This window comes from Vidua macroura, chromosome 5 (assembly GCF_024509145.1).
Source record: "Vidua macroura isolate BioBank_ID:100142 chromosome 5, ASM2450914v1, whole genome shotgun sequence".
In the NCBI taxonomy this organism is placed as follows: domain Eukaryota; kingdom Metazoa; phylum Chordata; class Aves; order Passeriformes; family Viduidae; genus Vidua; species Vidua macroura.
Window position 1 is genome coordinate 31,119,020 of NC_071575.1, and position 13,946 is coordinate 31,132,965.

At 40.0% G+C, this 13,946-nt stretch overlaps 1 protein-coding gene across 2 annotated transcripts in view; it reads right to left on the minus strand.

Annotated features, from left to right (window-relative positions):
* SCUBE1 (signal peptide, CUB domain and EGF like domain containing 1) overlaps positions 1–13,946 on the minus strand; it is a 191,003-nt gene that overhangs the window by 12,703 nt on the left and 164,354 nt on the right. For both annotated transcript variants that reach the window (XM_053978276.1, XM_053978277.1), the window contains 6 exons: positions 10,896–11,012; positions 8,780–8,902; positions 5,367–5,486; positions 4,287–4,379; positions 2,151–2,267; positions 331–489 (listed from right to left, as the gene is read on the minus strand). In XM_053978276.1, the coding sequence (XP_053834251.1) occupies positions 331–489; positions 2,151–2,267; positions 4,287–4,379; positions 5,367–5,486; positions 8,780–8,902; positions 10,896–11,012 (729 nt within the window). The remainder of the gene's footprint in view (positions 1–330; positions 490–2,150; positions 2,268–4,286; positions 4,380–5,366; positions 5,487–8,779; positions 8,903–10,895; positions 11,013–13,946) is intronic.

The window sequence follows — 13,946 nt, forward strand, 5'->3', positions numbered from 1 at the left end:
TTTGCAGAACTTCTACCTAATCTTTATGTTCCCTGTACATTGATTAGCACTTCTGATGTTTAAAGAAATGAGACTTGATTAAAGCACGGGACTTAACTCAAGGCCTTGAAGGAATTTTGATGCAGGCTCAGTTTTTGTTCCTTTGGCTTAATTTCATCCCTGGCTCTTTTTAATTAAAGCTCTGAAACTTTGAGTTTGGAGAGGCTGTTGAATGAGGTGTTGCGCTAAAAGGTGTTCACGGCAGCTTGATGAAATAACATCAAAGAGATTTTAACAACACACCAAGAAACTAAATTCTGATTTCTCTCCACAGACCAATCTTTCACAAACCTGAGACTTCTTCAGACTTCATCTCCACTTCAAACTCTGCAGTGATATGGGACACTTCTTTTGATGGTGACTTGCGGCCTCGGCGTTTTTTCTTGGAGGAATCACACTTGAGATTCACAAAGGTCACCTGGCAGTTGTCTGTACAGGGGAACTGACCTCCTTTGCATGAGAGAAGCAACACAGGGAAAAAATCAAGTAGCAAAGTAGCAAGTGACAGGCTAACAAGTGATATCTCACTGGGTTATCATTAATGCACTGACAGGCTTCATAACATTTCCTGTGTGTTTTAAGACACCTCTTTCTCCAGGCAGTGCTGGGATTGCTCATTTTGCTAGTGAATGCAGAAGGCAAAAGCACAGCCTGGTGATGCTCAGCTGCACAGTGGTGCCTCCAATGCCTAAAACTGCCCAGTCCTTTTTCTGCATAAGGATTAGAAAGCTCTTTACAGAAATTATTTAAAATCAGCAAATACTATAAACTATATCTGATCGCTGAACAAAGCAAGAGAGTCAATTTCATTAATCTATGAGAATGTCAAGCCTGGGCCTCTAAAAACTATCAGTGGGTATTCCATCTCTTTCAGAAGTGACAACCATCAGGTAGTAAAGACTTTAAAAGGTTTTGATTGTGAGGTTATGAAAATGTATTGGAAGGTTTTATCTGAGCAGGAACTGTAGTTTGTCACAGGTGATGGACCTTCCAGGTCAGGGAAGAGAGAGAAATTTGTAGCACTCAAGCCACCAGAAGGATTTTGTTCCGAGAGTGTGGTTATACTCTGTAATCTTACTGTTAGACTCAGAAGTTCAGATGACAAAACAAACACAAAGCAAAGCAAGCAAAGGACAAGGAAATGCATCCAAGAAACACATTCCCCTAGTGATTGTATGGACCAAAAAATTCGACTTCTATGACTTTAAAAACGAGTCTGATAATCACATCTAATTCACAGGTAAGTCATCTTGATGACTAAGACTTAAGTCAGTACTTCTAAATGAGAGATACAAATGTGTAGATTGCGGGGTAAAGATGAAATATGAGTCTAAATTTTAAAAATAAAATCTTTAAACTATTCACTTTTTAAAAAAATAGCTATTTTTACTCTTCTCTGTTCAGGGCTCATGTAAGATTTCTCTCTTGCTAGTGAAAGTGGTGGTAAGAAATTCACAACAGAGAATGCATGACCAGTAGGTGTTTGGTGTAAGGTGCTAAATTGCTTTAAGTAGCAATTTAACTTTTTAAACTTTTTAAATACCACATTTTTGTTAATGACACCTAAATCTTAAATTTTTTTTCTAACATCTGAGCTACTCACTCTTTCATAACAAAAGATCTAATTATGTGTAACATCAGATTTTCATAATAACCTTTCTTCTTAGGGGTTGTCTTTGGTGCTACAATAGGTTACTAATCCAGCATAAACCAAATATTAGCTTTTGTTTTCTTTTGAAAACCTCACTTGGGAAAACCAAACCAAAGCAAACCAAACTGTCATGGTTTCACATAACTTTGCATTTGTCACAGCTTTTTGTCTCAGGGTATTTCTGCCAATATCAAGGCCAGAAAAAAGATCAGCTTATTTCCCAATTCATATACAAAGATTTTTCAAAGCAACTGGTGAGATTTTCAGCACCCGAGATCCAAACCGAAGGCACTGTTCAGCCACAGTGGGAACCTTGGCCTCAACTTAAATTCAGACCAAATATGAAAACTATTGATTTTTTTTCCTGTCTGCAGTGTGAAAACAAAGCATGCAAATGAACAAGAAAATAAACAAACAAACAAGTTAAAGTGCTGTTTACATGCTGGAAGAAACCACCTACCTGAAACAGCCTGCTTCCCAGAATCTTTTGTTTTTTCTTTGCTGCGAGGCCGTAAATGGCATTTTGCATCTTTGATTTTAAAACGAGCTTTCTGCTTGACTGGAGGGGCTAGGGAATCTGTTGATGTAAAGTAAAAAAGCTACCATTGAGACAGAAATGAAACGAGATTGGAAACTTATTTTTAAAAACAGTCTCAAAAGCTTTCTTGTGACTCAGAAAAGAGGCAGCCCAAGAATTACACAGCTTGTACAAGGGGATCCATTTCCATAAGTTCATTTTTTTAAGTGAGTACCTTACCCTTGGGTCCAACCAGGCCAATGAATGTGCTAGTACCATGCTTGCTCTGCACATCTTCATGGATTTTGGGTGAATTAATATTTTACTATAAGAAATATAAATTCCTACCTTTATTTTTTTTCTGGGCTCTCGGTCTGTGAATTCCCATGTTACTTGTAGTTCTGCTCCTGCTAGTGTCAGTAAGGTTAATTTAGTGGAGCTATGCTGTTGGCAATTGAAAACCATCCAAAGGAGCTGCCTCTATTGCACTTTGTGGCTTGCAAGCTTTATCTCTCAGCTTTAAACCCAAGGCAAGATTCACAGTCTTGTTTTAGAGTCATGCAATGAGTAGAAAATGGAGCTGCTGGCTGATTTCCTCACGAAGTCCCTGGAGGAAAAGACCTGCCAGCTGCTGTGGGCTGCCCTCTGGCCCTGCAGAAGGTGGAGGGTGGTCCCCGGTGATACCACAGTGTGGGTCCCTCTTTCCTTGGTAGGGCTTTGCTGAACCAGGATTTTAGAGGTGGCTTGATCCTGTGCCACAAGCAGGCACATCTGCTGCCAGGCTGTGTCACTCCACAGCACTGTACCTCCTAGCACATCCCAAATATATAAGAAATACATGGCTGGAGAACTGGAAAATGGGAGAGAAGTACAGCAGGTATGTGTAAGGTGGGCTGACTCTTCCTACTCCTGGATGTTGTTTCAGCTGTTTCTAATATTGCCAGGCTTCAAGTTTTTGTGTGGTTGTTTGTTTGGTTTTGGGGTTTTGTATGTTTGTTTGTTTTGTTTTGTTTGTTTTCCTATCAGATTTCATAAATATTTAAAATGCCTCTGCAAAAACAGTCCAGCCATTTTTGAGAAAAAGATGGATGAAATGCAGTATTTTCTCATAGAAGTCTCATAACCTTTTTAGGGGTCATAACCTTTTACCCTTGCAGTAGGAGAGGCTGTGTTGCCGTGGAAGGGCTTTGCAGGGGAGGGCTGGGACCCACCCTTGTGCTACTCCTGGGTCCCTCTGGCTCACCCCCGAGCCTGGGAAAAAGTCCCATTTTGATATGTTCACTATTGCCTTGCTAGACTATGGAAAGCAAATAATTCTAAATATTAGTCCTTATTGAACATATCTTAAACCTGCAGCACTCCCACACTGACCCACCAACACATTGCTGCAGCTCCACACCCCACCCTCAAGGAGAGGATGCAGAAAAGGAGTGTGTGCATAAGGGAACACTGGCTATCTTTGATGCCTGAAGATTTTTTGCTTTTTATACATTTTCAATATATTTGTAGCTTTGTAGACCGTTAATACATGGTTACATAGCTCCTGGTGTTTTTCCTACCTTTTCTCTTAGATTTTAGAATAATAAGCTAACCCTACTAATACATACTTGGAATTCTGTTTAGCCTTATTCTTAAGAAGAGAATTCCTGGCAAGGACATTTTATTTTCTATCAGAATTTAAGAGACATAACAAGAGAAGAGAGCAAAGAAGCCCCAAGGGGGCTGACCCATGGGTGGGTTACTGGGGTAACTGATTTGCTACTGGATGTCCCAGCCAGATATACTAATTAATTAACCTTACAAAATTACAGAAATCCTGTACCACACGTGCACAGAGCCATATTTTGCACACCTGAAAGCTTTCATTGAAGAATTACTTTTTTACCATCTCACTATATTGCAAGAATTACTTTTTTATCTTACACCATTTTAACTCTGTCGCAAGGCTTTTCCTTTCGTTATTAGGCAACACCTTACCCCTTGCCTTACCTAATGAACGAGCCTGATATCCTGCAATCCCCTGAGGTCCATGCCCTCCCTCCCGGGTCCAGGAGTGGGGAGCAAGCAGGGCAGACCCACCTGAGCAGCTGGGCAGGGTGGAATTGCGCCTGGGCTGCGCCTTGCCGTGCTGCACGGGGACGCCACAGCTCAGCATGTAGCTGTTCTCTGAGTCTGGGGGACAGAACACAGTCAGCACACGGGCAACAAGCCTCACAAAACTCGAGGCTTCAGCTTCTCAATGCTCCTAAACAACAAGATATTTTAACTGCTGAACTGGGATTTTAAGTGGCTGAAATATTTTGCCAAAAAGCTTCAACACTTCACAGTGTTGATGGCAAGGTTTGTTTCTTCCAGCACTGGAATGATATGTTTCATAAGGGATTTGGCAGAAGGTTAGCAGTGCACAAGTAAAAAGTATTTTGTGTCTGTCCATGGCAAAGTCCTTCTGCTTCTCTGTAATTTATTAAATAAACCATGTATTTCCATAATAATTTTAGCTTCAGGTTCCAACAGAATTTATTGGCAGAAACAGAAATGGCATACTTAGAAGCATAAGAGTGTTTACATATTACAGAGATAAAACTCTGTCTTGGTGCTTACAATTAGAGAAATGCACAGTTCCAGTCATATCTGCTAGACTGAAAATAAAATGTGAATAAAATGTTAGCTCGACTGCATATAATGCCAAGGCTAAATGTGAAAAGTAGACACCCAAAAATAATCCTGTGCCAGAACATCTATGAAAAAGCAGTAGCAATCCCCTCCTTCCTCCCTGCAAAACTGTGAAGATGGAAGCTACCAGGAGACATATCCACCTTAACCAGGATGGTGCAGAAAAAAATTGTTATATATTGAATTGCTGTGACAAAAGGGAAGGCAAAAATGAACAGTTGATGTCAGTGAATTCCTGTTCCTTTTAATACAAGCTTTTTGTTAGAATTTTCCCACCCTCTCAACTACATCTCAAATTAAATAATGAAGGACCAAGCTTCTCACATGGAGTTGACAATCAGCTCTTCTTGATTTAATTTATAATGAGGTTTTACTCATTTACTGTTGTCAATAACAAAAAATGAATGCAAGAACCATAAATACATTAACAGAGAAAAGTCAGCAAGTCACATCCTGGACCTAAGAGGACAAATAATTTGCACAAACCTGGAACAAAAAGAGTATTGGATGGGCATGACAGGAAACAGCTCTCTATGCCTCCTGTCTTACTGCATACTAGCTGAGCCTTGGGAGCTGGTTTGGCATTTGGGAGACATTTCACCATCTCTGAGGAGAAAAAAATAAAGAAATGTAAAACAATTGGACACTGCCCAACCCAGAACCTTGCGTGCACACGTGGATACAATGGTGAGAAAAGGCAGGAAGTGGCAAAAACCATAATGACAGATACAAGGATTTCTGAAATAAGCACATATTAAGGGAGAGCATCTGGATTGGGATGTTGAGCTCGTACTTGAAAATGAAACTCCCTTCACGTTTTTAGACATAAACTCTAGATCAGTCTTTCTCTCATATCCTCCACTTTCGGATCTTTGTGCTCTATGAGCACAATTCTGTGTGCTCATCTTGATCTCAGAAGCAACAGGTAACACTAATCACCTGAGATGCCCTTTCTCTGATTTGGAAGCACAGCTCTCTGATTTAACAGACCAACTACACACTGTGCAGAGTGGTCTGTTTACTTAGATGACCACTAAAATTGTAATTTTTAATTCTCTAACTCCCACTGACTTTTTAACTTTAGCTCCTTGCTCTAGCTTCTGGAGCTAAAAAACTTCCCAGCTACGCAGAGGTGAGGCAGCAGATGCTAGGATGGAGATGGATAGTCCTGCTGGTCCTTTCAGACACTGCTGAAATGCCCCAAACAATGCTAGAAGGGACCCTGTGCCACACACAGAGATCACAGAGCCATTTCTCATCAGTGCCTACAGCATGAGGCACGCTGCAGCTCATGTGAAAGAAAAATCCAGCTTCTCTTGGCTTCATGGCAGGATGAAGACAGAGCACCCTGCAGGTCTCACAAGTGACTCTTCACACTTGGGTAAGGGAGTGCTTGTGTTTCAGCTGCAAACACATGAAGTTAATTGTTGGAGTAGTCTCTGTGCTTCACCCTGAGAAGATGGTATGACACCAAGAATCATAAACCTGCATTTATTTTAATTTGCCACTCTTTTGGATTGAAGTGTTACTTAAGTACATCTTTTCCCTCACAAATGACAAGCTTCATTCTTGGCTGCAGCTGGCACATATCATCACTTCCTACAGGGACGAAGCCTCACTGCTTCCCTCCTTTCCCCAGAGGATTCCCCTCTGCACTGACTGCTGACCAAGTGCAGCTGGGCACCTCTTCAAGCAGCTTTTTCACACTGCAGCAGCAACTTAAATCTCAGCCAAGTGGCTGTAGGGCAGTTCTTGCTTCAGCCCCACAGAAATGCTGTTTCAGGTATATGATTTTTCTCCAGCTGTTTCTTGCTACTTCTTCCAAACCTGCTCACCTTACAAGACAGGTTTGGCTGACAGTTGTTTTTCTCACTGTTGACTGTAGTACTGTAAATGTAATTTTTCCTACCTGTCAGCTTGCCAGCAGATCACACTGAAGTAGGGCTTGCTTCTGACACCAGAGCTGTAGCAACCAAACTGGGTTGGGTCTACCAGGGCTTGGCAAAAGCCTAGTAAAGCCAACATGAAACCAAGCAGTTCCAAAGCAGTAGCTGGAATGAGTGTTGCCTTACTTGGCTTGAGTGCAGAGGAAGAGTCCCAGCAGCCTCCAGCTGGTTTGTATTCCTGGCCTCACTGGTCATTAAATATAAATATATATAAGTCCCATAAACATACCTGATGTTCACATCTCAGGTATGGGAATAATCACTCTCCACTTATTTCCCTCCTAAGTCTTCTATGTTGCTCTGGTGATGTCTTTAAAGAAACTACTTCCTTGGACTGAGGAGGCAACAAAGCACAAAGTGCCATTGCTGAGCCAAAGAGGGTTTTGTTACTGCAAATGTCTCCAAATCACATGGCATTCAGGATCACTAAATATAATGCTTCCACTTTTTATTGTGCTTTTGTAACAATTTAGAATATAGTTTTCTCTCAAAAATGTTGGTAATAAAGGCAGGTGATCAGCAGGGAGATGATGCTCATTTTAAACCTCACTGAAGTCACCAAATACTGGAGTGTGTATCAATAGACAAGGGTGTTCTATTTCTGTCTTCCAGCTGAGCATTATAAATAATGAGGAGAAATTTAAAAGCAGGAAAATATTTTCAATACAGCCTCTTAAATCATTCTTAGAAGGCTGAGAGGGAATATAGCACAAATAGTCTAACTTCATACCAGACCTCCAAAAATTTTAGTTCCAGCTGCTAACTTATAAAATCCTTTCCGGAGGAATAATTGGTATATGGCAAAGGAGACCTAGTGGATAACTAAAAACCACAGAGAGTTATTTCTTGCTGTCACAATGCTTAGTTCTCTACATAGAAGGGAAGATAATAGCCAGGTAACCAGGAAAGTGAAGCACTTAATTGGGCTTAGGAAGAACATAGAGGCAAAGGCTGGAATTCAGCTTGAGGCTCTCACCCCTCTCCCCTTGGTTATAAAGTGCTTTCCATACTGCTGTATCCATGTAAAAAAAGGCCACAATTGCATGATCACATGAAGCCAGTGCAGTGCTCTCTGCTCCAGATTAAGCAGTGCTTTCTCTCAGTATGTGCAGAGATTCCCTGAAGGGAGATCCCCCTTTTTCTTGTTCTTTCTTGCTCCCAATTAGGTATTAGGCATCATTCCCAAATGTGCCTATGAGAAGTTATTTGTGGCTAAAAAAAATTGACCAGGAAAAACTCCAGGTATGCCATTCTCATTAAAAATGAAAAAAAAAAACCAGAATGAAAATCTCACAGAAAATACTTTGGCTGTAGCAATGATCAAGATTTGCTGTGCTTCAAGTAAGACTCCAGAAAAAAAAGTCATCATTTAAAGGATACAGAGATTCAGGTCTGCCACAAAGTGGCACTAGCAGCAAGTACCAAATTTTTCTGGTCTCAGGATTTGTGTTCATTGTGATTAATACTTTTGACACAGCTAGTATCAGTACTTTATATGAAGCAGGACACCTTTAGAGACAACTTGAAAAATTGGGGTATGGTACTGTGAATGTAGGTATTATGTCCTACCATGTCCTACTTGTAAACAGTTAAATATTTTGAATATTCTAAATTAATGTTAGAGGTAAATAGAGTTATAGCTGACATTACAGAGATGGGAAGAGGGCAAATTAAGGAGAAAAGTATAAAATACCTAAGATAATAATAATACTTAGATTTCTGTGAATGGACTCATAAACTTAAAAAAACATTCCACACAAATAAAATCCAACATATTGCTCATTCGCTAATCGACCTAGAACTGTATCCTAGCCCATGGAGCTCCACAGGATCAGGTGTTATCTGAGTTTATGAAATGAATTTGGGGATCTAGATTGTGAAAATGCAGCCTCTCTCAAAGAAAACCATGGGACAGTCACCACAGCCACCTCAGAGTCACACTTCCACACTTACCAACACAGTCCTTTTTATTCCAGTGCAGTTTCTTTCCAGGTGGGCAGACACACTCATAACTCCCCATGGTATTAAGACACCCAAAGTCACAGCTACCATTGCTGATGCTGCATTCATCAACATCTGAAAACATATTTAAAGTTGTGAAGAGTCTTAACCATGTGTACACACATATACTGTGCATTAAGACATGACTTGCATAAGGAAACCTATTTCTACTGTATCTTTTACATTTGAGTCCATATAAACACGTATAAAGACAGACAGTACCCAACAACTTTAGTGCATATTGCATGTGTTTGTCCTAAAACTGTACAGCTCCTACTCTCCCAAAGAGCTATGCATTTGATACAGTTTACTTGCCAGGACCAGTTACACTAAAATTCTTGGACGTACTCACAAGATACAAAACATGCTCAAAAAGTCTCTGCAGCATCTGGACAATAATGCATTATACAGAAAAATGGCATAAACCTCTGTGAGATTACATCACTTCTGCAAAACAAGGAGGTCAATTCTCCACTGATTCCCAGAGTTTCTTTTAGAAGTTCAGGTGAAGACAGAAATGATGCTTTCAAAAGAAACTAAGCAGTTGAATTGTAGTTTAGAACTTCCACTCCTTGAATAAAAATTAAAGGTAAAGCTTGCAAGAAGGTGAAGAAATTATTGTATATGTTATCATTCCACAGAAAATCTTTCAACTTTTGATACAATAGAAAAGAATTTAGCCAGTATGAGGTGTATCCTTTTTAGTCCATGTATTCAGCATTCATATACTTGTGCCAACAAGGTCAATCTCTCATCTCCTCTCTTCCCACCACCAGAAAGAACATTTATTTATTTAATGAGCTGAAATGATACCGAATCAACAGGAGACACACAGAATTCCTGATGCTCTGGCTCACTGGTAGACCTCAAAATTAAGCATGTAAGGACTAAAACTAATGACAGGCCTAAGGGGTAAAACTGAGGCCTGAACAAGTCTGAATTCAGAGCTGTGATTTTGTAGCTACTCAATGGGAAAAAGCAGGAGGTTTGTATCCAGTTATGTTTTTGCTCAGAATTCAGCACGGAGTATTTCCAATAAGAGTTTAGGTCCTTCTTCAGTCTTTCGGAAAAGGCTGAAGCTGAACTCAGGCTGAAGGTTATTTAAAGACTGAGGCAGAACTCCAAACTTTGAGGCTTTCCCTAAATCAGTCCATTAAGTCATTAAGTAATTAACAGTGAAATTGAAGATCAGTCTCTCTACACCTCATGTAACAAAGTCCCAAAAACTTTTCAGACTCTGAATTTGTTTTCACAACTGCTTTCAAATGGGGTCTGTTTCCAAACTGCTTTATTAGACGGACTCTTATTTCTCTTCCCGCCTGCCTCTACTCTTACCATGAATTCATGTGATACTTCTCCAGAAAAGAGTGACCAGCATACACCCCCTACACCTTTCTCCCAGAAAAGAAGCCATGCAGAGATACCATTAGCAGTGTCTCATGTTGACATTACAAAATCAGGTGAACTCAGCCCTCAGAAGTGAGAGGCCAGCATCTGTTTCTGCTACATCAGCTGAACCTTTAATTTGGTCACTGTGGCAATGAGGCACTTCAAAAATATCCCTCTCCTAGATAATGAAACATTATAGCACCAATTCTTTCCAGTCATACCAAAAAGGTTGAAAGCAGGTCCCCAGAAGATAGGAGGAAGATCCACCACAGCCTTCTGTTATGCGTTTCACAGGCAATTTATGTCACAGACTGGTAAGGACAAATGCCATCAGAGGCAAAATACATAAACTTTGCAAAACTGACTTCTTTCCCCTATTCTCTTTGTTGCCCATCATATGATGCCTCCCTACAGTTGTGAGTAACCTCACTCCTGTGGAAGTTCTGATCAAAAACTGGTGGGACATTGGTTTTCATTGGTGTTTTTCTCTTGGGAATGCTTCAGCAAATCTGAGAAACTGAAATTTTAGTCACACCCAGCTCATGATATTTTAAGTTTATTTTAATTTTATATCCTTATCATGTTGAGTTAAAAAACCTTAATCTAAAAGAATGTGTGTCTCTGTAAACAGCTCCCAAAGCAAGCAAACAAAAATGTAAGCAAAACTCAGTTTCCAAACCTCCACAGTGTGTCAGTCCGTACAAGGTGTAGCCTTTGTGGCAGAGACACTCAAAGCTTCCAGGGTAGTTGATGCAGGTGTGGTCACAGGTCCTTTCAAAGGAGCACTCATCTATATCTGAATTAATAAAAAAAGCATTAAGGAATCAGATTTAATCAGGTTACACTGAATGACTGGATTTTCTCACTGGGTTGCAAGGTCTTGTTACTGATGAAGTATCATTTACCATCCCACGTAAAATCTGAATAAAATATCATTCTCATTCCTCTAGTGCCTTGTAAAGAAAATACTCACAGGTACATGGAGAAGAACAAGAAAAAATAATTTGGTAAAACCCGATGAAGATTGTATTATGTACATTCCCCATTAGATGGCAACCTTTAACTTCTGATCATACTGACCCAGCAGGGCTGAACGAGTATGGAGCTTTTGGGGAAGTTAGTGGCACAATGGAAAAATGGTTTAGGTTGAATCAAGTAATTCCCTCTTTCACTGACCAATATGCTGACATCTTGCCCAACAGGACAGGGAGTTGCTCCCAGACTTCTGCTCTGCCTTACAAGACTGTACAGACTTGCAGAGGGTAAGCAAAACACTGCTGGAGAATAAGCCCTGATAAGGAATAGAGAGGCTGCACCTAGCACAGAAAATATTAGTACAAAGCCCACATTCCACCCAACTCGAGAAAATATGATCTCTTCCCCTTAAAAGAAGTCAGGCAGCTCTAATTATCACTGCTCAGCAATGTGAAATTCTGGCATACACATCTTCCATCCAGCAAGCCATGAAAAAAGCAACCAAGAGCACATTGCTTCCAGGACAGTACAAAGGCTTTCCTGAGCAGGTGCTGTGGAGGTTGATTTGACAGCAGCCCTGACAGAATGGACTTGCTGAAAATATTAAAGGTACCTTAAACAGCAATCTGTGCAAAGTAACACTTTGGAATTAATTTTATTGTTTTTTTTTTTTAAATAAATTCTCTTCTGTGATTAATTTTTCTGCTTACAGGTCAGAAAATTGAATACAATGAAATTATTTGAGAGTGGTCATTTCAACAAATCTCATTCCTCCAATGTTCCTGAGTTAGTATTCCTAAAATAGTATTCCTATGGCAATTTCCACACTTTCTAGAGCTGATTTTTAAGAACAAAACCTGAACAACATAATTACAAAATGTAACTTAGACTTTCATATTGTACATGCTTGGAAAGCTGTTGGTGTTTGAAAACACTTGAAAACTCATCATACTTCAGGGTATCCTAACCCAATTCCTATATCCAAGTATTATTTACATAGTTTTGACATGTAATGAAGCATTCTAGGTCTCATTCTGTTATTATAAATACAAATACAATACTTACCTTCCAGAACTATAAAATTAAGATTTCCTGTATGTGTACACAAACCCAAATCTGTGTGATAGTTTATGCACAAATTCAGAATGACACATACAGCTATATTTTATATGACCTCCAACTTTAAATGTTTCAAAACATTCATACAAAAGATAATGCACAATGTGGGAAGCAACTGTTCAGGCAAATGCATAACATAAAATGAAATAAACATGATGAACAGAAATCTGTGCTGTCCAGTTTTATGTGTGCATCACAATCACTTTCTATGATTAAGTCACAAAAAGATGACAATTGAGATTTTTCTCTTTCTTACACCTTTAATTTTTAATGAATTTTTAAATCCATTTTAAAATATCATCATTTGACTTCTGAAAGTAATTTATTTTAAAGGTTTCTTTTATAGTCTTGGAAATGTGCAGCTTTTCAATACACATAAATGGCAAACTGTTTCAGCTTTCTCTAAATAAATACACAAAGTAAAATCACTTGGGAATGAACACTGCAGCTATAGTTTAAAAGATTTTTAATGCTTAAGAAGCCAAATCATACATCATGGTTTCATTCATGTGTAACCGTGTTCACTATGTGGAATTGCGGGAGAGTTACAAAAGCCGTTCATTTTCTGGCCTCCGACTTACTTTGGGACTCTCTTTTTCAGAACCAATTTCTGAACAGTGATCTTATCCTGCACTAGTTTAGTCCATAGTGTTTATGCACTGCTTTCCCATGCAGAACTTTGTGTTGCTGCATATATGGCTTGTGTTTCTTCCCATTCAGGAGGGTGCACTTTGCCCGTGGAAGAACAGTCTGCCTGATGACGTGACCACTGCTTGCCAACTACCAGGCACTCAGGATGGCCAAAAGCATTTCTGCTCCATAGCTTTTTCACCCTTTAAACCCCTCAGCCCACTCCTGCTGCTGCTCTCAGACACTCAGGCTGCTGAATTCAGCATCCTGCTGGAACAAGGGAAGCCCCCGTGCAGGCTACCCTGGCTGAGCCTCAGCCCCGGCTGCTCCTCGCTGAGGCAGGCAGGGAGGGACCCAGCTTTCTGCACAATTACCAGCCCCCTGAGGAATTCAGCACTTGTCATAGAAAAGGCAGAAGTATTCACCACATACTCTTCATTACAAGAAACTGGTGGTGTGATACAGGATGCTGAAATCCTCCCTTGGTGGTTTTTTTTTTTTTTTTTTTTTTTTTTTTTTTTTTTTTTTTTTTTTGAAACTCTGAAATCTCTGCTCTGGATGATGGTATCCCCAGGCTCCCAGGAACTTTGAAGCTGGCCCTCACACCTCTGTGGTGCTTCACAATACCTCTCCATATTTAGCTTGAAAGGATTTGCTTATTTCCCACCACACTCGTGACACAGGTGTATCTCACAAGACATCACAGAGTTGGGAATTTGACCTTCACAGCCCTGGGTTTCAAATCCTGCTTTACCACAACATGGAACAAACATGGGGATCTAAACCGTGTCTCCTTTGTACAAGCTAATCTATAAAATTTGGTAGCCTCATCTACTTAAGACAAGTCAAAAAATACAAAAGCAGAGATGTGGCAGGTTACAGTCCCACCACCATGTACACACTCAAACATTTATTAATTGCGTTGCTCTGAATTCCCTCTCTCCCCCCCACCCCCCCAAATAAATACTTATAAATTAACTTCCTGGGTCTGAGGTGCTTTTAATGA